At 38.8% G+C, this 21,527-nt stretch overlaps 1 protein-coding gene across 9 annotated transcripts in view; it reads right to left on the bottom strand.

The window, feature by feature from the left end:
* The window catches only part of PPP2R2C (protein phosphatase 2 regulatory subunit Bgamma), a 193,251-nt gene that overhangs the window by 52,467 nt on the left and 119,257 nt on the right, over window positions 1-21,527 (bottom strand). For all 9 annotated transcript variants that reach the window (XM_068188637.1, XM_068188638.1, XM_068188636.1 and 6 more), the window contains 2 exons: window positions 2,585-2,682; window positions 1,830-1,995 (listed from right to left, as the gene is read on the bottom strand). In XM_068188637.1, the coding sequence (XP_068044738.1) occupies window positions 1,830-1,995; window positions 2,585-2,682 (264 nt within the window). The remainder of the gene's footprint in view (window positions 1-1,829; window positions 1,996-2,584; window positions 2,683-21,527) is intronic.

Raw genomic sequence — 21,527 nt, 5'->3', positions numbered from 1 at the left:
TTTCACAGTTCTCATGTTTCTGCAAAAACCATGCATCAGATCCTAAATTACCAGAGAGCAAAATATCAAAAATTGCAGTAAAATAGCAGGCTCGGAAACTAGTAAACAAAAAACAGTACTCAAGATATTTCTACAATCTGTCCAATATGAGCATGTGTGACAGGTAGTGCCTTCAAGTTAGGAACCATATTATTATCCCTTTTTAAAGGCATGGAATTGATATATATTGTCAAAGGCTTCTCCCAGCTAATCTGTGAGACAGTGAATAATTCAACGTGGGCTGTCTGTACCCTGAAGCTAAAACCATTTTTAAGAATATGCCAGGAGGTGAATCTTGAGACTTCAACCCTGCTGTGCCTGGAGGCTAGGAATCCTCCTTGGCACATGCAAATGTTTTGCAATTCAAAGCCAAAACCCAAGGCTTGTGCCAGTGGAACCATTTCTGTCTTCCTCAGCATGAAGGGGTCTGCTGAGATGCTTCAAAACTAAGGGGGAGAAGCAGAGGACAAAGTATTTTTCCAGGTCCTAGGCTTGCTCACTGTTGGTGGAAACTGGATTAACCACAGCAGCACTAGGACTGATTATTTCTTCCTTTCTCCCCTCTCAAACCAGAAAACTCATGTAGTAGTTCTATTATCTATAACTGCAAAAGCTGAAAATCTGAGGATTCATTTGTATTCCTCCGTGTTTCTAAAAACAAACTTTAAAATGAAAAGGGAGAGGTTTAGTAAGCCATTCTTAGTTATCTGAGGAAGGTGAGGGATATTTTGACCAAGGGAGAAGAATAGAAATAAACTCCCAAACTTCATAAGGTGACTAATCAATAAATTATCATAAATCACCTCTCTGTAACAGGTATGTTTCATTTTGAATAAGTAACAGTGACCCCAAAAAGTCAAAGGCAATTTTAGGTAAAACAAACAACAAAATACTAAAAAATTATTATCTACTTTGAATTAATGTAAACATTATTTAATGTTATGTATTTTAACGCAAAGCAATCACTTTATATTGTGTCAGTTCCCAAATATGAGATTAACCTGCTTTTTATCAGCAACTCCCAATTACACCCAAACATCTAAAACAAAAAAAAAAAAAAATCTTTTCTGATTACCATTAGAACTAAAATTTAAAACCATTTTTGTGGTATTTTGTGTCATGCACCATCTACAAAAATAAAATTTGTGGGTGTCTAAATGCTTCCTAAATTACACGTATTCATGTTAGGTTACATTCAGTTTTTTACCCTTATTTCATATCTGAATACCCCCTCTTGGTAGTAATACTGCCTTCTTTCATCAATTGGCTTTAGATGTGTCAGAAATATGAGTCAGTATCAATATCCTAGTATTATTCCTCCTGTCTTCCCATTATTTGTGTACCTCTTTAAAACTTAAATAAACTACTCTGATGATAATGAATGAAAAGAAAAATAAATTAATCTCTCTCACCTACCTTCATCTACACATCTACAAATAATAAAAGTTATGACAAATACAGCAGAAAAAATTCTAAATTTCCCATGAAACACAAGCTGCTGAGTAGGGTGATGCCTTTGTCACAAGATCTATGGATAGCACTGCATATTAAGAGAAAAATGGATCGCTCTTTAAATGTCTATGAATAATCAATTGGAAAAACCTCATGATTCTATGAATAAAATATACAAACAACAGATATCAGAGGCAGTATGACAGTCTTGGTAAACTCTGAAAGAGGAAATTACTAAAACAGTAGATTAAAATGAGCAAATATATACGTCAGCACTAAAACACACAGAGCAAATATTGCAAATACTGCTATGTCCTGCATGCTCTCATCAATCTCACCATTTGTTGACAGAAGTGAGTGAGCTGCATTTTGCTGTGGTAACCACTTGATCTTGTTTATTTTTTCTTCTATCTCCAAGCTCTTCAAATAATCAAATTCAGGTTCATGGCTCTGGAAAGTGCTGTAAACATTGTATTCCCCCTGATTGTAAGGCTCATTTTTACTCTGTGGAGAATAAAAACAATAGATATGTTGTCTATGACAGCAATATGTCTTCATCTCTTAGAAAAGGTGTATAAGCAGCTTTATAAATATAAAAATATTGAACATTTAATTTAATTCTCATTTAAAACATTATACTGACAGATTTGTTTCAGCAAGAATGAAATTTCCTGTGAGTATTAAAACAATATTAGAATTTTTGAAGAAATGTCTGCAATTCAGGAAAGACTTCTACACAAGACAGTGCAGATGAACAGAATTTGTAAGTGGAACATAAAGGTAAGCAAAGGTATTGTTTTAAATGGAATAGGGTTCCATCACCAGGCAAAAGCTATTAAAACAAGGCAGAAGTAAAACAAAAATAACCTTCTTTTTTCTTATGTTGGAATTTTGAAGCTTTGAAGCATTTTTGTTTGGGACAGTAAACTTACAAGTTAAAAATCCTTACCCTATTTCATTTCCTCTCAGGTGACACTCTGTTTTACTGAATCTGGAGATTATAAACAAGTTTGCTAATCCAATTCAAATAAAGTGTTAAAAAATCAGCCAGGTTTTATCAGGATATTACGGACAACACTGGTAACCCACATACCTCAGGTTCCCTTTGGAATATAACAACTCGGCCCCCCTTGTCACCAGTAGCCAGCAGTTCTCCAGTGTGGTTGAACTCAACTGTAGAAATAATATCAGCTGGAGGAAGAAAGAGAAAAAAGGCAGATTTTAGACTGCTGCTACAACACAAAGTCACTAGAAATATCAGGCACTCCACAAAAAATGCAACAAATGAGGGATTCGAAGGAATACAGATGAATTCACTAATGCAAACAGGCTGCATGCCATTACAATCTAATGAAATAAGTGCAAACATTAAAGAGGCAAATTTGTGTTTCCAGTACATCTGCAGTTTGGGGGAGAAGAAGCTCTCTGGAGAGTTTACGCTTCAAGAAGAGCCTTGGTGGCTATAAAGGGTTTTTTTCAGCACTGACAAAGAACAAAGCTGGCCTCCTGCTATATGCTCTAGCAAGGACCAATATAACACCAGTTCTCTTGCATGTATTATTTATTCTACGAGCTTTCTGGTGATTTGAACATAACCCCCTAGCACTAGTTTTCTGAAATATGTACTGGAGTCAAAAGCAAAGTACGTGCAGCCTGTCCTACCACTGAGGAATGAAGGCAAAACCAGAACTGTTCACTGTGCAGTGCTGGCAAGAGCCCATTCTAAATCACTGTTTTCAAAAAATCATTTCAGCACTGTAAAAATGTGCCGTCAGAAGACAAAGAGAATCTCAGTCTCTCTTTTCCTGATTTTCAACAACTGCCTTCCCTAAGCAATTTCATCAGCTTAAACAAGAAACCTCATCAAAACCTGAGGCCAGTCTTGAGCACAAATTACTACACATCAGGATGAGAGGGAGAAAGAGGCTGTAGGAGCTAAAGAACTGGTTCTCCAGTTTGAATGAAAGTACATCCTAGAATCATAATCTGCAGTTAATCCTACACTATTAGCATAATTTGAATTAAAATGCCTAGTGCAATAGTAAATTAAGAAACCATCATATATACAATCACGGGCAAATGCAGGGTATTACTCAGAGATTGCATGTATGAATCCTCTATAATGATCAGTATTCACTCATCAGAAATATGGGACAGATTTTAGAAGCATCAGTAGTTAGGAGCTCCCCTTTAGGCATCAAAAGCTGCAGTTCCCAAATGCGTTCATCATCCATCAGTTTATAGTGAGAACAATGAAGTGACAGTGGGCTAAGCTCTTTTGAGAACCTAGCCCCAGATGAGTTCACAGAAATTCAAAGGAATTGAAATAACAAGTGGATGTAGCATTTACTTGATACATTTTATGAATTGAAAACATCTGTTCCTATTATTCTTTTAATAAACTAGCAGTTTGGTGTTAGAAAGCGTCTGTTGCCAGTAGCTCTCATCAGCAACACAGCCATCCAAAAGCCAGATTTTTACTCAAACATTATAAACTATTTACCATCTAAAAAAGGAAAACTTTGCTCCAATCACAGTAAAGAAAAATATATTTTCATTTTTTAAACAAATCTTCACCATCATATTCTTCTAATTCAAACCAATATTCCTCCACTTTTTTCCTCCACTATTCCGATATAAAAAGGAAGAAAGGGGAACCATAAATGAATGTGTAGACTGTGAGAAAAATGGCACATGAAGACTTTGAGTATTTTTGGTCTGAACCCAAAGCTTCTCAAAGGTAATGGCATTTGATTTTTATGTGGACTTCCACAGACTGCATATTTCATAGACAATAACTACAAAAGCCTGAGACTTACCAAAGTATAGGAAAAGGTCAGAGACTCTGGTTATGTTTCATGATGCTTGGGTTTGCAATGGGTTCAGTTCAATGTCAAAAATAAAAAGGGTTGTTTTCTAAAGTCTAAAAATCTAATAAACTTTTCTGGCATGTAACGTTCATTCAGACTGCTTTCAATGGAAGAACACTTCTTGGCTTTTTTTTCCTTACCCTACAAAATTCATACTGATAGTAGGTGTGGTCACCTGCTTATAAAATGATGGCTGCATGATTTCTCTCATTCGAAGCTGTATCTCACCCCAATCACAGAGGCAGGACTGCAGAAGCCTCATACTGATACTCCTTTTAAACTGTGCCTTATCTTAAGTGCGCAATGGGCAAGAAGGGCAAATGCAGAGGGAGAGATGCAGTATTAAAACATGTGTGTGTGTATGAGTCACCTACTGAGACTTTCTCAAGTGGTCACAAAAGAATAAGATAAAGTGACTGCAAAAGGAATGAATGGCATTTGGACATATATGTGTGAATGCACTTGCTATTGGCTTGGGATAATCCCACAACATCACAAAATATTCTTCTCTACAGCAGCAGTGGTCATAAATATATTGCACTTTACAGAGGGCATCTGTCATAGCCCAGTAAAGTCCACAGCAGTATTTGCACATAATAATTGAACCAGGATTGTAATAAAACAGCTCTGTGATTTCTTATTATATTGCATTTGTCATTAAAATATCATGCACAGTTAAATGATGAAAAGGACTGTGGGCAGTGTGCAACAATATTGTTCTGAGGCAAAATTCTCACCCCCTCCCAAGGTGTATGTTCCAGATCCATCTCTCCTTTCTATTAGAAAAACTAACCCTGAGCTGGAAATTACCTATCACTTTTAAATTAACTTGTTCTGAAAAAGAGCAATCCAATATTATGACCTTGTAGGCTATGTAGCTTGTTGGTAAAAATTATCCTTGAATTGGAAAATCAGTTTTATTGATTCTGTAAATAACAGCTGAAAACAACAGATATCTGTCCCCTGCACAGACACCACCACCCCACCTACCCCTCAACCATATCCAGCTATCTGTTCAGCAGGTGAACATCAGTCATGCTGTTTCTTACAAAGGGTTAGCCAGGCTGGCTTTTCCTAAAACAGAGGAGGTAAGGACAGAACCAGTCAACAAAGCTCTTCATGCTCTTCTGCAGGACATTCCCTCATATATTTATTAACGCTGTAGCAACATCAGCCGCTACTGTCCCAATCCTACAGACTCTCTCACTGCAGAGTGGCCCCCTGAGCACACAGAGCAATTAATTCCCATATTTCAGCCTCTCCAGGATATATAAATGCACCACAATAGAAAAGCTGATGAATTTGCATGTACAGTAAGCCCTTGGCAAGGGATGGCAGAGATGAAAGACTCCTTCCAGCCTTCTCCTACACTATACCTTCCATATCTCTGCTGGCAGTGCCAAGCTTTGCACTGACGATTAGGATTATCAGAGACAGAGATCATTTACCTATTAAGAATAATTATGGGTAACCTCAATGCCAAATGCTAACAGTCAAACTGTAAATCCCATCTTTTATAGAACAATAATCTTCCTACTCCAATTTTAAATTTTCCATTTTGTCTATGCAGAAATATATATAAACTTGTATTTAAAAGTCAAGATATTCAATATTTTCCCTCAATATACAGGTGCTGACTGAGAAAAGCAGACCCAAAACTTTCAAAAGATGAAAATACTCCAGGGGCATAAACACCTGATTATCTGGTCCACATCCAGCCACAGCAAATGTCCCAGTATGTAAAATACATTAAAGACTTGAATCCCAAAGCTTATTTTATATATTCATAGAAAGATACCACATTACTCTACAGAGAAAGATATCACACTACTTTACAGCTTAAACTGACAAGAAGCTTTTCCTGATCCAGCCTTGTGAAGTATTTCATTTACTGACTCCTAGTCACCCCTGCCCTTTCATACCTCACTAATTCCTCTGCAGATTCACAATTTACACTCCTGAAATGTTCTTAATGGCTATGCTGTTAATGGCTGCTGCCTAGCTAGATATATTCAGGTTTTGTGATAGATCTAAGTCCATCACTGTACATCTGGGCACATCAAGGTAAACAAGCTGGTTGTACTGCTCTTTCCACAAGTTCATGAGTACTGTTCCAGCATGGACACAGGCAAATGAACCCTCCAGCAGCCCTCCCTCAGGTTGAGTGCAGGGATGAAACAAGGTTGGTACATGTAACCCAAGTTAACTTTGGCCTTTATTTCACACCATTACATATCTTTCTATGCTCACCTTCTAGCCTCTCACAGCTTTATTTAAAGGAATAAGCTATTAAAAACCATACAGAACACCAACAGATCTGAATACCTCTACAATAAATTAGAAAAGCCTTATCTATATATTCCATCTTCCTATCATTTTGGTGCACTCAAGTGTAATAGCATGCAATTTTCCACCTAAAATGCACTCAGTGAAGCTAAGTCTCAACATACTTACACATCTTCATACAGTCTTTTGGTCAGAAACTTCAAGCAACTTTAAGAAAAGCCCAACTTTAATCTCCATGTGCTATTTTTCCTAAAAGTTTCTACCTTTCTGGAACCTCTCATAAGAAGACTATGGGTTTTTTTGGGTTTGTTTTTTTTTTTTTTCCTCCAGAAGATCAGGAAGCAAAGAAAATTTTGTAATTATTTCATCCAGCACACAAATGCAGCTTTTTGAACAGCACAGCAAGTTTTGGGGCAATCATCACGCAACAGTACAGGGAAAAGAAGATCAGAGAATATAATCTTCAACTGAATTACAGTGTAATCCTGATAGAGAATTAAAGGATTTGGAATGGGCCAGAACATTGGAATTAACAACAGTACTCTTCTCTAAGAAAAAAAGCTGTGAAATCCTACTAGCCAGAACAGGTCAGAACTTGGCATTAGTATCACACCCACCGCAGTCAGCACGGCAACACGGCCAGCTTGAGCTGACTGAATCAACATCTGGGTCAGGTTTTTGTTGTGTGTGTTCCCAGTGGCTAGCAGGCAATCTTGTAGTCTACGTTATTTCAACCAAGTTCTGACCTGGCCTAACCTTGGTTTGTGAAATACAATAAGATCACAGCACAATCTGGCATGGCTGCAAGCAATGTTCAGTCATACTGATACAGAAGTCCCTGAGGAGAATAATCTGGAAGAAACAACAAAGAAGCTTGCAACAAAGAGAACCATAAAACAAAAGGACAAATGGCAAATAAAAGAGGAGCAGTATTACAGTATCTTGAATGAAGGGACAGCCAATACAAAGAGCTGTGCTGTCAGAATTTAGTCTAGACTAAGAAAGAAAAAAAAAAATGTAGGGAATGAAAAAAAAATGGGAAAAAAAGCCTGCTACCTTTTTAAAAGCTGGAGTTTCAAAGGTTTCCTCAAACAGCTAGAAAATAAAGTATGTAAAACCTCAAATGTATGAAGGTCTTCTTTTCTGAAATAGCTGGCAGAAAGATCCTTGACAATGAAAAAATTCCTGCTTGAAGCAGCAGTCTCTGTAAAGTGCATTCACTATGGGCCACAGTATATTATTCACCATCTTGGATCCAGGGACTGTAGGACATTAGAAGCATCCTCAAAGTTCAAGCAAGCATAATGCAAACTCTCCCACACGACACCATCCACCTTCACTGGGTCAAATACTTAACACCCATAACCAACACACCAGAAAGCCAACTCCACACTTGGGCACACAAGACACCATAGAATCACAATCATCAGGGCTTTAAGATCATCAAGTCTAACCATCAACCCAGCACTACCATTGTAACCCCTAAACTACATCACCCAGATACAGGCTCCTTGTCCTACACACAAACTGCCTGATCACCTCTCCAAGGCACCAAAACAACACAGCTTATGTGCACAAGATGAGGAAAATAAGAAAAAGGAGAGCACAAGGATGCATGAGATGGCAGAGAGAATGCAAGAGAAGGAGAGAGTATGCAAATGTTAAAAAAGCATGAGGAAGGATGCAAAAGAGCACACCTGAGAAACTACATGGACATATGAGAGCTTAAGAAAGCATGAAAGAGTACAAGGAAATGCTACAACAGAAAAGAGGGATCTATCTGCCCTTTCACTCCTAGGATTACTTGTCATCCTGGTGAGTCTTTAATTTTGCTTTTTTTCCTCATTTATTATAGCCTTAAAGTCTGATGAGTTTGTGCTGAAAAAATGGCAAATGTTTGCTCCATGTTAGATGTAGGGACAAGGCAAAACACGACAGGAAGCTGATTTTGGCCAAGGCAAACTTTGAACACAGATGCTGCTAACAGTGGAAAACCTTGAGGGATCACTGAAACAAGGTGAACAATTTAAATGAAATCCAGAGATGGGTGTCTACTACACTTCAGGTAGTTATTTTGTGAACTGCCACCTTGCCTAGCTTCTTTGCTAACACAGGCAAATACATCAAAGGCAAAAACCAAACAGCCCCATTTAATCTTGTCATGCAAGAACAAGGTTTATCAGGCTAAATATCACCTTTTTTCCTCAGTACAACCTCTTCCTGACATGAAATCCAAACCCACACGGTTGAATGCTGACCAGGTCTTGAAAGGCTCCTTGAAACAAGAGCACTTCAGCTAGGTATGAAAGCAAATAAAAGTTTAAAAACCCCAAAGAATGGAAGCACAAATTTTTCTTACTTCAAATTCTGGCAAGCACTGTGCTAATCTTTTCCTTTTCTTCATCTTTAATCTCCAACTTTTGGATTTTAGAAATGCTACACACACACACACACCTTGGTAGCCTGCATCAGGCTTAGGTGACCACGAGACCAGTATGAGACTTGTGAGTTTCACAAGTCCATGCATCCCCATCCTCAGGGACCAAGGAAAACACCTTCCCATGCAGAACATCTGAACATATGTTCAATATTCACTCAAAGAGAAAATTCACTTGAAACAGAATCTAAAAAACCAAACCCAAAGTCTTTAGCCCTCTGTGAGTACTTAGGACCACTGTGATTTATTCTTTCTAGCTTGGAGATCTAATGGAGTTGGGTTTTTCCTCCACTATTTTTGTATGTGTTTATTTTAAGAGCCTAGAATTTTTTTTCAACAGCTTTTAAATCACATGCTAATTTCTAGCTGTATTTCTCAAATTAGAAAAATCAACTATTAGAGCACAGTCAAAGTAGAAAAGAACTGCTTACAGGACAAATATGTAAAATAGATTATCTGGGTTCAGTGTTCTGTGCTAAAACAACACTTTATACTGAACACAAGTCACTGAGATTCAGTGTTTCATAAACTGACCCTCCCACATACGTACTCCTCATTCCAAAGCTCAAAATCCTTATTTCAGAGGTTCTGGCACCCATCTCCCACCTGCAGAGTACAAGGCCTCCAGGAAAAGAGGCCCAAGAGACTTGACCTTCTGCCCACTGAGGTAAATGCAAAGTTTCCCACCACTTAAGCAGTAAATAAGGTCAAGGAACATTTGTCAGATGTAGCGTAGCTGAAAATTAGGACACATTTCTCAAAAAAATTGGCTGCAGTTTTCATGCACTTCAGCGTCTTCATGTTCAAGGTGACCCGCTTAGACCAGCAAGGTTGCAAAGGCAGAATGGCTAATTAACATTATTCATATTATCCTTTAACATTATTAACATTATCCTTGCTGAAGTCACCAGGTGCACCGCTTTGTGCCTTTTTAATCTGAAGCACACAGTGGACTGATAAAAAGCTTCCCACAATTCCTTTTAATGCCTATTTAGGGCCCCCAATAGTGGCAGGCACTGCACCCCTGCAGTCCCCGAGCATCCTCTGTGTGCTGTGAGCCTGCAGCCCTCCCTGAGCACTGACAGGCAACGCAGGGGCTGCTCCAGCCCTGCTTCCAGCAGGTACCTCAGCCCCTGGGAATGCCAAAGAGGGGAACAGCAATCCCTCCATCCTGCTCAGCCTGAACAAGACCAAAAAAAAAAGACCAGAAAGCCTTTTGCTCTCAATAAATTGAAGCCATTTGGTAACTCTGCTTGTATCTGTTCTTACAAGCAATGCTTAAAACTAAGGAAACACTGCAGATCAATATCTATTTTAGCATAAAGATATGCACAGAAAGCTTCTAAATTTCACAATCCCTCAAATCTTCTTCACAGCTTACATTGTGTAACACATGCTAGTCATTTACTCTTCTGAGATTTCGGGGCGGGAGTGGGGGGAGAGGTAAAAAAAAGGAAAAACAAAATTGGAGCCAGATCTTTCTTTCTTTCTTTGCTGACAGATGAGACCCTCATCTAAGCAAAGGACTCAGTAACAGGCTTGAAACACTCTGCTTGAAAAACATGCACATATTTAGAAAATGTGCCAGTCCACTCCTCTTACCAACCCACACTGAAGGACAAAAGAGAAAAAATTGCCATGAGCATCTCATCATGCATTTACAATTTCCAGAGAGAGGTTTAAACTGGTACCCACAGAAGGAAGCCTGCCTGAGCTGGGAGCTGCTGCTCAGCTCCGTGTTACTTCCCACCGAGGAGCTGCACAGCCTGGCTGCCAGCTACAAACAGATTAGAAATGGTGCTGCCAAGTGTTAAAAATGCTAGGCAACGGGGTTTTGTGGAGAGCACAGAAAGACCTTGAACCTCGCCCTTCATTTCAGAGCAAATATAAGCCAAAAATGGGAAGCACACAAATTATTAATATACACTAATTCTACTTTTATTGTCAGAAGTGATTGTGCTTGTGCATAATAATTGCAAAGACCTACAATAAGAAAACATCAAGTTTTGTTAAAAGCCTATTCTAAAACAAAGACAAAAAAATCCCACCCATATTTAGAATTTTAAAGGAGAAGAATTAATTTCAAATATATCAAAGACTAATAAAAACTCATCCAAAATTTAAAATACAATTCTTAATAACCAGATTCCATATGAATGTTATATCCATACATTAAATAAAATTTCAATAGAATTTCACTGCCAGCTGGTTCTGAACTTCTCTTCCCCCCCTCCTCCTTAACTGAGCAATTAAATTCCAGAAGCAAAGCTCTCAGTAATTCTGTCACAGCAGTTCTCATGTTCAAAGCACTTTCTGGGCATTAAACTCCACAGCAACCCAAGGAAGTCAGCAAAGAAATGTCAGCATTCCCCGGTTATACAAAAGAAAAAAAATGAAACAGATCCTCCAGAGTTTTTATCCAAGATCAGAGAACCAGTTTTGATTATACACATACTAAGGGACAGATAATCCATGCTGTGGCTTAGCAAAACATTTCTATTTAATAAAGCCCTTAATCACTTGTCTAGAGACTTAAATGTTCCTATATTCAGCTTAAATGAGTATGCATGTTGCTAAATGAATATACTGATGGAGTCCCAACAAACAAAGCCTCAGAACAGCATGCACCCAGGGAGAAAAAGCCCACTAAGTAGGCTTTTGGGTGAAGCAAGGGGCAAATAATCTTAAAAATCATGAAGGGCTGGAGCTGGAGCTGGACTAGAGCCAGAGTCTCCAAGCACAGAGCAATGACAAGGCAGGCAGAGACACAACAGCCCTATCTGTGCTAGCAAATGAAGAGTTCCAGGATGCTCCTGGGTTTTGCAGTGCTATGATTCACACTGTTAAACTGATAAAGAGAGGACCTTGAGAGGCTTTTGGCTGTAATAAATTGCTCTCCCCCAAACACCGCTCTGGCATGGCTCAGAGGCTACAAGGCAGGGCCACTTCTCAACAGGCAGCACACACACGGCCACCATGGTTTGGAAGCTGCAGAATGTCACCCCACAGGCATGGGCCTCTCTGTGCCAGCTGGTCCTGGGGCTCCCAAACATCCAGTTTGCCCAGGGAGATGTACTTAGTGAGGGAGTGCAGCTCATAGGAATCAGTGTGGCACACACACAGTAACATTCACACTCTGCTATGCCAGATTCTATTAGGGCTTCCTACTGCAACTGGCAGAGGTTGGGGTATCCCAGCATATACAGTGGGCTCTGGAGCTGTAGAACTAGCACGAGGAAAACAAACTGTGTTTGCTTTCTCAGCTGTAACCCAAGAGGGTGGATGGCAGTGTTTAACTCTTCTCATCAGAGACTCTGACTACAGCATCTAAATACACTATATTCAAACACCATGAGCAACAGACAGCTCACACTCACACAGCACTAGACATCTCCTCTGCGATTCCCAGCAGTGGACCAGCAAGCTAAGGTCACACACAGGGCTAGCTGCCTGTCATGGGAGCTCCATGCCAAGCCATGTAGAGACTCATCTAACATTAGCATCTGTTTGCTTGGCAGGCTCCAAAGGCAATTCAGCTGACAACTCTGAATTTGCCTCTGGGTCTGTCACAAGATCATATAACTCTGGGACTTCTGGGAATGCCTAATACTTCTTTGATGAAGATCATGCATATCATAATATATTAGCTTCATTCTAAGCCTCCCTTGAAATCAGTGTTTGTGACCTCTCAGAATTATTCAGGTTGTGTGGCTGGTTTAAGTGTGTAAACTAAAGCCAAGTTCAAAGATCGTGCTAATAGCTCTCGTTTGCATCAAGATCTCTTCAGCAAGTTTACATGAAGATTCCCAAGAAGATAAAAATCAGATTTTTCAGTGTTAATATGGGTTACTGTTACTGATAGAAGACCAAAGTCTGCTCCCAAGCTTGTCTAAGATGAACAGGATAACTGTATCAGCTTTTCTATCACCTTACTCCTTTACGGTCTGATATGTGTGTGAAAATGATACTAAGAAAAAAAACTTACACAACTTCACATTGGTCTTAAAGCACACATATGCATCCAACTGAATAAATGTGAGGAAAGATGGGATTGCTCACATGCTTAAAATTAAAAGCATGCTAAATCACCCTATTATGTCAGGAAATAGATGAACTCTTGGCCCTGAAACATTGAATTCTAGACAGCTGCAGTGTGAAAACCCAATGTTAAATTTGCCCTCAAGTTTAAATGCCTTGTATTTCTATGATTACTCACTTTAAAAAATTACTTGAAGAGATGAAGACACTAAAAAATCAATGCACCTTTCCCCAGTCTGCGTCTGATAAAGAAACTTCAAACACTGTTAACAGCCTCAGGAAATAAACATCCCTGTTTTGGGATATTCCCAATGGACATCAATTACATAACAGGACCAGAGCAGCAAATATTACAAATGCTATTGACAATGACTAAAACAGGAACCATTTGCTGGTCAGGCAGTTTCTGGATTTTTTATTTCTGAATGTAGCAGCATGCAGGGAACCCAGACATTATGTAAAACAATCCTAAAAGCCCTTTCCATTCTAATAATGCAATATTGCAAGTGGGAAATCAGACCATTCCCGCTGTGTTTACAGCTATGGAACAGACTTCAAAGCTTCAAACCTATGTTTTAACACTAAGCAAAATCAGTCCTTCTTTATCAAAAGGTAAAATGCAAAATGCAATTTTTTTCATTCTATCACTAAAACTGAAAAGTCAAAACCAGAATCATCTGGAAAAATAAACATCACTAATCAGGTTTCTGTCTCCTGTACAAAAACAGACCGGGAGGAATTTCCTTAGGAGGCTCCCTGAATCAGTGGGGCTTCAAAGCAAATGATGGAGGCTCACAAATCTGCAGGCATCTTCCCCAGGGCCATGCCTCCTGAAGCTATATTGCTTGAGAATGCTAATTTGCAGCCACACAGATAGCATTTAGACACCTAAGCCCTTGATAGTAGGGCAAGGCTTCCAAACTCCCCTAATATCCTTGAAGCTGTGCCTCACAATCATCTTTGGCTGTTAAAACACAGTCCACAGTAATTATTGCTGTGCTCTCAAGGCAGAGCAGCCTTTGCTGCAATACAGCAGTTCTGGGACACGAGGCCAACTGAAGCCTCAAGTCTATTTTAGTCCCACTATAATTATAAATTATGGATATGTAGTTGAGATGCTTGTGAATTGTTTGCATGAGGGTGTATTTATGCACTGCAGAGGAACACTGCAGAGGAATATCTGAGCTTGATCTGACTGAACTGGCATCAGAGCCAATGTAACAACAGCACGATGCTGTGCCCGAGCCATCACTGCTGTCGGGACTCACTGCCTGTTCAGAGCTAACAACAAAACATACCTTTCCAGCATCCTCCACTAAGCAATGTTGACACATACATTAAATACAGAATGAAGAGAAAAGGTGTTGACAGGTTTCTCCAAGGCAAAACAGAGGAGAAACACACTGGTTAGTTGTTCAAAGGACCGTGATAAGGGAAAAGTATCATTACCCAAGTCAGAATCACAGAGTAGGTGCTGGTAAATTTGCCAGAGCCTAGTTGAGTGGAGAGAGACGTTATCTTACCCATGCCTGCACCAGCTGACAGCTGCCATCAGGCCTCATGCTGCACAGTGAAGAGGACAGATGCAGACCCTGGAACCATTTCCTAACCCTGGAAGAAGTTGGCTCTCTACAACAATGTTTTTATTTTACATTGCTATCCCTTAGTGATGCAGTATTTTTAAGTAACAAAAACGCCTCTTTTTACTTTAGTACATCACTGTACTTTTCTAGGAATACCACCTCAGATAAATACCTGGTGTTTGTAGTTTAATAGCCTCCTATGCACTTGCATAATAAGCAAGTAATTCTTTGGGGAAAGGTTTGCCTCTACACACGCTCTGCTCTAACTGGAAAGTCCACTGTAATGCAGTACCACATTGAGGAGATTGCGGGGATTAAGTACATTTTCCACCACGAACAATAAGGAAGATTTCTGTAATCAGCCTTGCAGAGGGATCTAGATAGATTAGAGCATTGTTCTATGATGAATGGGATGGGATTTCTACAGTCAAAATGTCAGATTCTGTACAAAGGACAGAGTAACACCAGGCACAGTAATAAATGGGGAGAGGAGCGCCTGGAGAGCTGCCCTGCAGGAAGGGTCTGGGCATGCTGGCCAGCAGCATCTCATTGTAGCCAGCAGTGGCCCTGGCAGCCCCAGGGGCACCCCCTGTCCTAGGGTGCATCAAACACAGCACAGCTGGGCAAAACAGGTCACTGTCCTGCTGTGCTCGGCGCTGGGCTGGCCTCACCTGGGGCGCTGAGCGCTGGGCTGGGCCCCACAATTCAACAAGGATTCAGGTCTCTGAATGCATCCAGAGGAGGGTAACAAAGCCGGTGAAAGGGCTGGAAGGAATGTCCTGTGAGGAGTGGCTGAGGACTCAGGGCTTGTCTAGTTTGGAGAAAATGAGGCTGAGGGGTGAACTCGTTGCTGTCTGCAGCTTCCAGAGGAGAGAAGTGGAGAGAGAAGTGCTGATCTCCTCTCCCTGGTATCCTGTGACAGGCCATGTGGAAATGGATCAAAGCTGCATCTGGGCAGGCTCAGACTGGACAACAGAGAACATTTCTTGATTGAGAAGGTGGGCAAATATCAGAACAGGCTTCCCAGAGAGCTGGTAGATGCCCCAAGCCTGTCAGTGTTTAAGAGGCAATGCCCTTAACAACATTGTCTAACTTTCGGTCAGCCTGAATCAGTCAGGCAGCTGGACTACATGGTCATTGCAGATCCCTTCCAACCCAAGTAGTGTACTTTATTTTAATTATTTCACTGTGGTCACACAATTATTTCCACTGTCACATACTTTTTGCCCCCTAAACACTAAAAATAACCTAGACGTGAAGAAAGAGATGCATCACATTATCATTCTCAGATAAAAAACAAAGATTGGAAGAAAGAAAATTATTTCCTCAGGATGTTGTCATTCAGAGAGGATCAAGTCAACCTCCTAAACCTTAGTCTGCTGCTTCAGAATACACAACAAATTATTGTATGTTAGCTGTTCATGAAAGTGTTCTTGAACCTCCTCGAAGTGTGGACTTACGTTATGAGTGAACTTAACTGAAATCAAAAGGAAATTGTTTTAATAATGCATCACACCAAATTTTGAATGTGCTTCCTGAATATTCAGAAAAGGTGTTCACTGCATGCAAGGGAAAAATACAAATTTTACATTAAAAAAAACAATAAACATGGGTCCTGCCTCAGAGTCTTATGAAGAGAACTAGCTATTGTTTCATTCCTCCATGCATAGAATGAAGAAAGTAGCCAAGGCCTGAAAATGCTATACATCTGTCTCTCTTCTTAAGTCCTGTTAACTCCCAGATTACTTGAGGCAAAAAATCCTTGCAGAAAGACATGAGGAAATACAGGGACACTACTTTAGGTCAAATTAACATACTAGAGGGAAGTACCTACCAGAGGTTTAAAAGTGCAATCCTACACTCCCTAAAAGGACTGCAGAACCTGACCTGTACCCAAGTACACTCACACAGGGAAGCTGAAGCAGGCAGCAAAGCTTCTTTTTCCAGTAATTTTGCACATAATTTTGAGCTCCTTTTAATAAAAGAGACCCTTTTATCTGCGACTTCCATCACACTGCTGATTGTATACCCTGGGAAACTGTCTGCAATAAACATCCAACCATCAAGCAGTCACTAAAATATTCCTTTTTCAGAAACTAGACAAATGACAATCATTATCATAAACGCCCTATTATGAGAAAAGAAATTTATTGTCATACTAATGTTTCTCCTGATGATGTGAGATAAAGAGTCTTTCAAAAGATGTCAGAGTAGTACTTGTCCTGTTGGAGCTAAAAGCTTATTGATAGCTTCAGAAAGTCAGAATCAAACCATACAAAAATCTATATTTTTCTGGTAAAGGAAAGCAGGACACTGTGAAACACACAGGAAAAATTTCCAACTCTGGATTTTTTTTTTCTTAGTAACTGACAAGATTTACATGCCAGCTGGTAAAATAATGAAGGAAAGAGGCCAGCAAAACTATACAAAGCTAAGAAAAACTGCCTTGTACTAATTAGAAACAATGTGCAGCCCAATGACACTTTATAGACTTCAATTAGCATACTCTGCAGGAAGGAGCTTTCAAACATCTGTATGATGATTATTGTCCACTGGGATGTCATTTACAGTGCAAAGTATTAAAAACAGGGCCAAAAAATCAATTACAATCTTTGTAAATGAGCACATTCTTTATCTAAGGGATTTGAACTTGTATGTGGAAATCTGCTTTAAAAGGAGAGACAGAATCTGATTTGACAATGAAAAACAGGCAGCAGCACACCCTTTATCTGATTTGCACAAAATTAAACTTAAGGATCATTAGGATAATAATCTGTATATAAAGTGCTAGAACAAAACATTATTTGAAGTGCTAGAACAAAGCAATGACTAACCCCATGCCAGATTCAAAGAGAGCGGTAAACATCCAGAAATACAGTCCATTAAGCAAGACTACTTGGATGATTAAAGATCTGTACATACTAGACAGGAAGACACAAATATGCAAAAGTAATAGGGAGAGAAGAAAGCAACCAATACCCAGTGAAAATGCTATTTCGAGTAGTCCCTATTTAATACATTAGAGTTGAGAATTAAGGATTTTAGCTTATAATCAAAGGAAGCCAAAATAATGTGGATAAACATAAATTACCAGACAAAAATATAAAAATTTATATATTTCCACAGTAAAATATAAGGGAAAAAACCTCACAAACAAATAAAAAAGGTTGTTTGAATGGACTAAAGGTTTCTTTTCTCATTTTCTGAATTTCAGACATGTCATTTATCTCAGAGAACAAGCTTAGAAAGTATGTGAAAGTAATGCTGATTTTCATTCAAGAGCAATGACCAACTGCAGAAAATGGCCAGAAAATTTACCAGATATTTTATCAGAATTTTTCATCATGGTAGAAAAATCTGGCAGCGTTAACCTGACTTCGCAGATCACTGATGACCAAGCACCATGAGCATTTTGTACATGAAGTAGGATGAATATAACTATTCTCTTGAAGGCAAAACTTATTTGTCTTTGTAGAGGCAGATTAATGACCCACAAATAAATGGCCATACTTCAAGAATGAATGAAAGCATGAACTAATGGAGAGTGCAGACACTTGCTGAGTAATGCCAAAAGCATGCCACTCCTGTGCTCTAAAGGTTCTCTTCTCATAATTACGGAGGTACTAACCTAAGGTGTTGCATTTGACCTTTAAAGCCCTAAGCAACCTGAAAATCTAGCCAAGAGATCAGGCTTTCTGTGCTCTTTACTTCTCCTTCTTCCTTTTGCTTTTACAGCAGTGATTAGAGGGAAGCTGTCAGGCCCCCTCAGCCACAGTGTCATTTGGTCAGACAGGACCTGGACCTATTAAACTCTCATTCTAACTTCACAGCTCATTTCTTCTGGTGGTACCTGGGGAGAAACTAAAAGGATACCCTGGAAGAGATTTTTTTATGAATCTACCTCTCAGTTTTGTAGTAGGTTACCTGGCACATGAGCAATTTTAAAATGCTAGTGGGATTTTCATGGTTAAGGCAGTTCAGAACAGGATAAGAGCCAATCAGCTGTGTATAGTCAAAGATAAGAGGATGGAGGATGCTGTCATGATGCCTGGGCCTCTTCATTGACATGGAACATTATGGCTGTCACTGGTGTTCTGGAAAAAGCAACTGCACAAGCTATTTAATGTCATAGGCTCTGCAGAATTAAAATGAAGTCTGAATTTCACAAGAAAATTCAAGATAACTAGGTTAATGCAGGATGTCTGCAGTAGAGTTTCAGCTGCACAGCAGTCTCAAGCTATTTTGAGCAGCAGCAACTACTTACTTAAGTAGAAGCAGCAAGAGGCCACATTCCCTATTGTTTGGGAATAACAAAGCTAGAACACCTCTAACAGGCTACCTAGGGATTACTTCAGCTAAATTCAGCTTTGTTATCAAAAAAGAAAAGAATTTTTTTCAGCCTGACAGCACCATAAAAACTCTTGTTCGTAGTGAATGACACATGAACAGAGACTGGTGTTTATAATTTTCTGCTGGTTAAAGACTCATTCTTGCTCCCATTGAACTAAATGAGGCAAAACTGCCATTGATTTCAATCAGATTGTCAGTAGACCTTAAAGATACTAACCATCAGCACTTATTAATATGGAATTATCAGCAGAAAACATATTGACTAGTTGATCTAAATACTTTATCTTCATTCATCAAAACACTTAATCCAAATGAACAGAGACAGAAAACTGAACCCAGACCAAAGGTCAGGCTGAACTTACAAATTGCAATGACTGCTGATGCACATTACCAGCAGCAGCAGCATAATGTGTATTGTATCCAATCAAACCAATGGGCAGAATATTAAATGGGAAACACACAGCATGCACACACCCCCAGACACCCACCTTGCTTTCCCAGCAGTTCAAATTCTGCCTCAATCACAAACATCCTCTACCTTTTCACATAAAACATGTAAAAAACATATAAAATTCATAAAATTGTCTCCTTATTTGCTGAAGCTTTTAATTATAAAAGCCAAAAATCAACTTTTGTCATTATAAATGCTACAATTCTCATAAAAAGCTCTTAAACTCCACTGGTATTATTTCAACTTCAGAGAAATAATTGATGTACTATAAAGGAGAAAAAGAGTGGTAAAAAAATCTGAATTTAATTATATGAATGGCATTCTGTATACACTTAATTGCATAGCAGTAACACAACCACTTTCATTACTCTTTATAGCTTCAGATGCCCATTAGCACAATCCCCAAGGTTCCTTATGAATAATTAGATTAGAAAAGGGGGACTCTGATGAAACGCAATAGGATGCAATGCTTATGAAACAGCACATCTTGAATCCAGATGCTGACATGACAACATTATGAAGAGCTAATTTGCACATCCAAATTAATACCATCATGATGATAACATAAAAGAAAGATATGCATATGAAACGAGCTAGAGAAAATAATGTCAAAAAGACTTGAGCTACTTATATTAGAAAAATACATCTTTTTGACATTTTAACTCAGTTGGAAAGGTGTAAATAGATGAAATGTCATATTCATGAGCATGGAAATACTTAAACAGACTTAGTAGAATTTAATCCACTATTTGGCAACACATGGGCACGCTGTTTCATAAATAGTTATACCCATAAAACATGTGCAGCAGTCACATAAACAGGTGAATAAATTTCATTATATTCTACAACATATCTGTTTCTATTTGATGCACTGAATGTTTTTGTATTGTTTGGTGCTTCTTTGGTATATACCAATTTTTGAAAGATCTCTGCATGGGGCCAAAAAAGAGTCGGGTATTTCTGCAGCTGTCCTGAACTGTATATCTGTATATTTACATCTCCGAATGGTTAAGAAAGATCTCCCTCAAATACACTTAACAGAAAATAATGGCATTTCTGTAGGAAAGCAAATAGGTCAACTTCCACTTCTGTGTCTCTGCTTCATGGACAGATAAAACACAAGTCCACATTGCAAGGCAGACTCTGCCATTTGCTACTCAGACTCTGATGTCAAAGACAGCTCCTCTCTGCACATTTTACAGCTTGTAATGTACCTGGATTCTGTTTGCCCTATGCCTCTGAGAATGTGTTCTGGCAAGGCTAGCACACAGCTTTTAAGAAAAGTTCACATCAAGATGATGGGATCTCTTTTTAGAGTGAAGAAATATTATCGTAAACTAAGGAAAAATGATAACATTACTGAAAATATGGCAGAAACAGAAGAAGGATAAAAGTAGATGGGACACAAGCAAGAGGCATAAAACTGGAGACATTACAGATATGGTAAAACAACAATTTGAAACATGACTGGAAACTGTCTTATGATGCAGGGGTAAGGAAAACCTCACTAGATTAAAAAAAACACACATAAGGCTAATAATAACAGCATTCCTCACAAAGCATTTAGGAAACTGCTACAAAGTATCACTGAAACAAGGAGATCAAAAGGATTCAAGTGATATATATACACTCATGCACTTATCCACAAAAAAATTATGACAGTAATGGCAATAAGTTAAAATAATTTATGAAAAATTTTACTAACTGATAGGCATATAAAAGAGAAAGTTACATCAAGAATTTTTTTTTAAAAACAACCACAAACCCAAACCAATTCCATATCTTTACAACAACCATGTCAACATTGTGGAAAAGTAAACATTCTTCTGTAAACAGAAAATGTAAACATCCACTTAGGACAGGATAGTAACAGGGGAAGAACAGCAAATCTTGCCACTTCGTGTAGGTATGAGGAAGAATGCATTATTTTTGTATATAATATTACACCTACTACATGCACAACAAAAATTACAGGTACTTCATTATCCATTCTCACAAAACACTTCCCTTTAAAAGAGTCT

The sequence above is a fragment of the Anomalospiza imberbis genome, chromosome 4, assembly GCF_031753505.1.
Source record: "Anomalospiza imberbis isolate Cuckoo-Finch-1a 21T00152 chromosome 4, ASM3175350v1, whole genome shotgun sequence".
Lineage (NCBI taxonomy): Eukaryota > Metazoa > Chordata > Aves > Passeriformes > Viduidae > Anomalospiza > Anomalospiza imberbis.
Note: the sequence above shows the minus strand (reverse complement) of the source record. Positions and strands in the feature narration are given on the sequence as shown.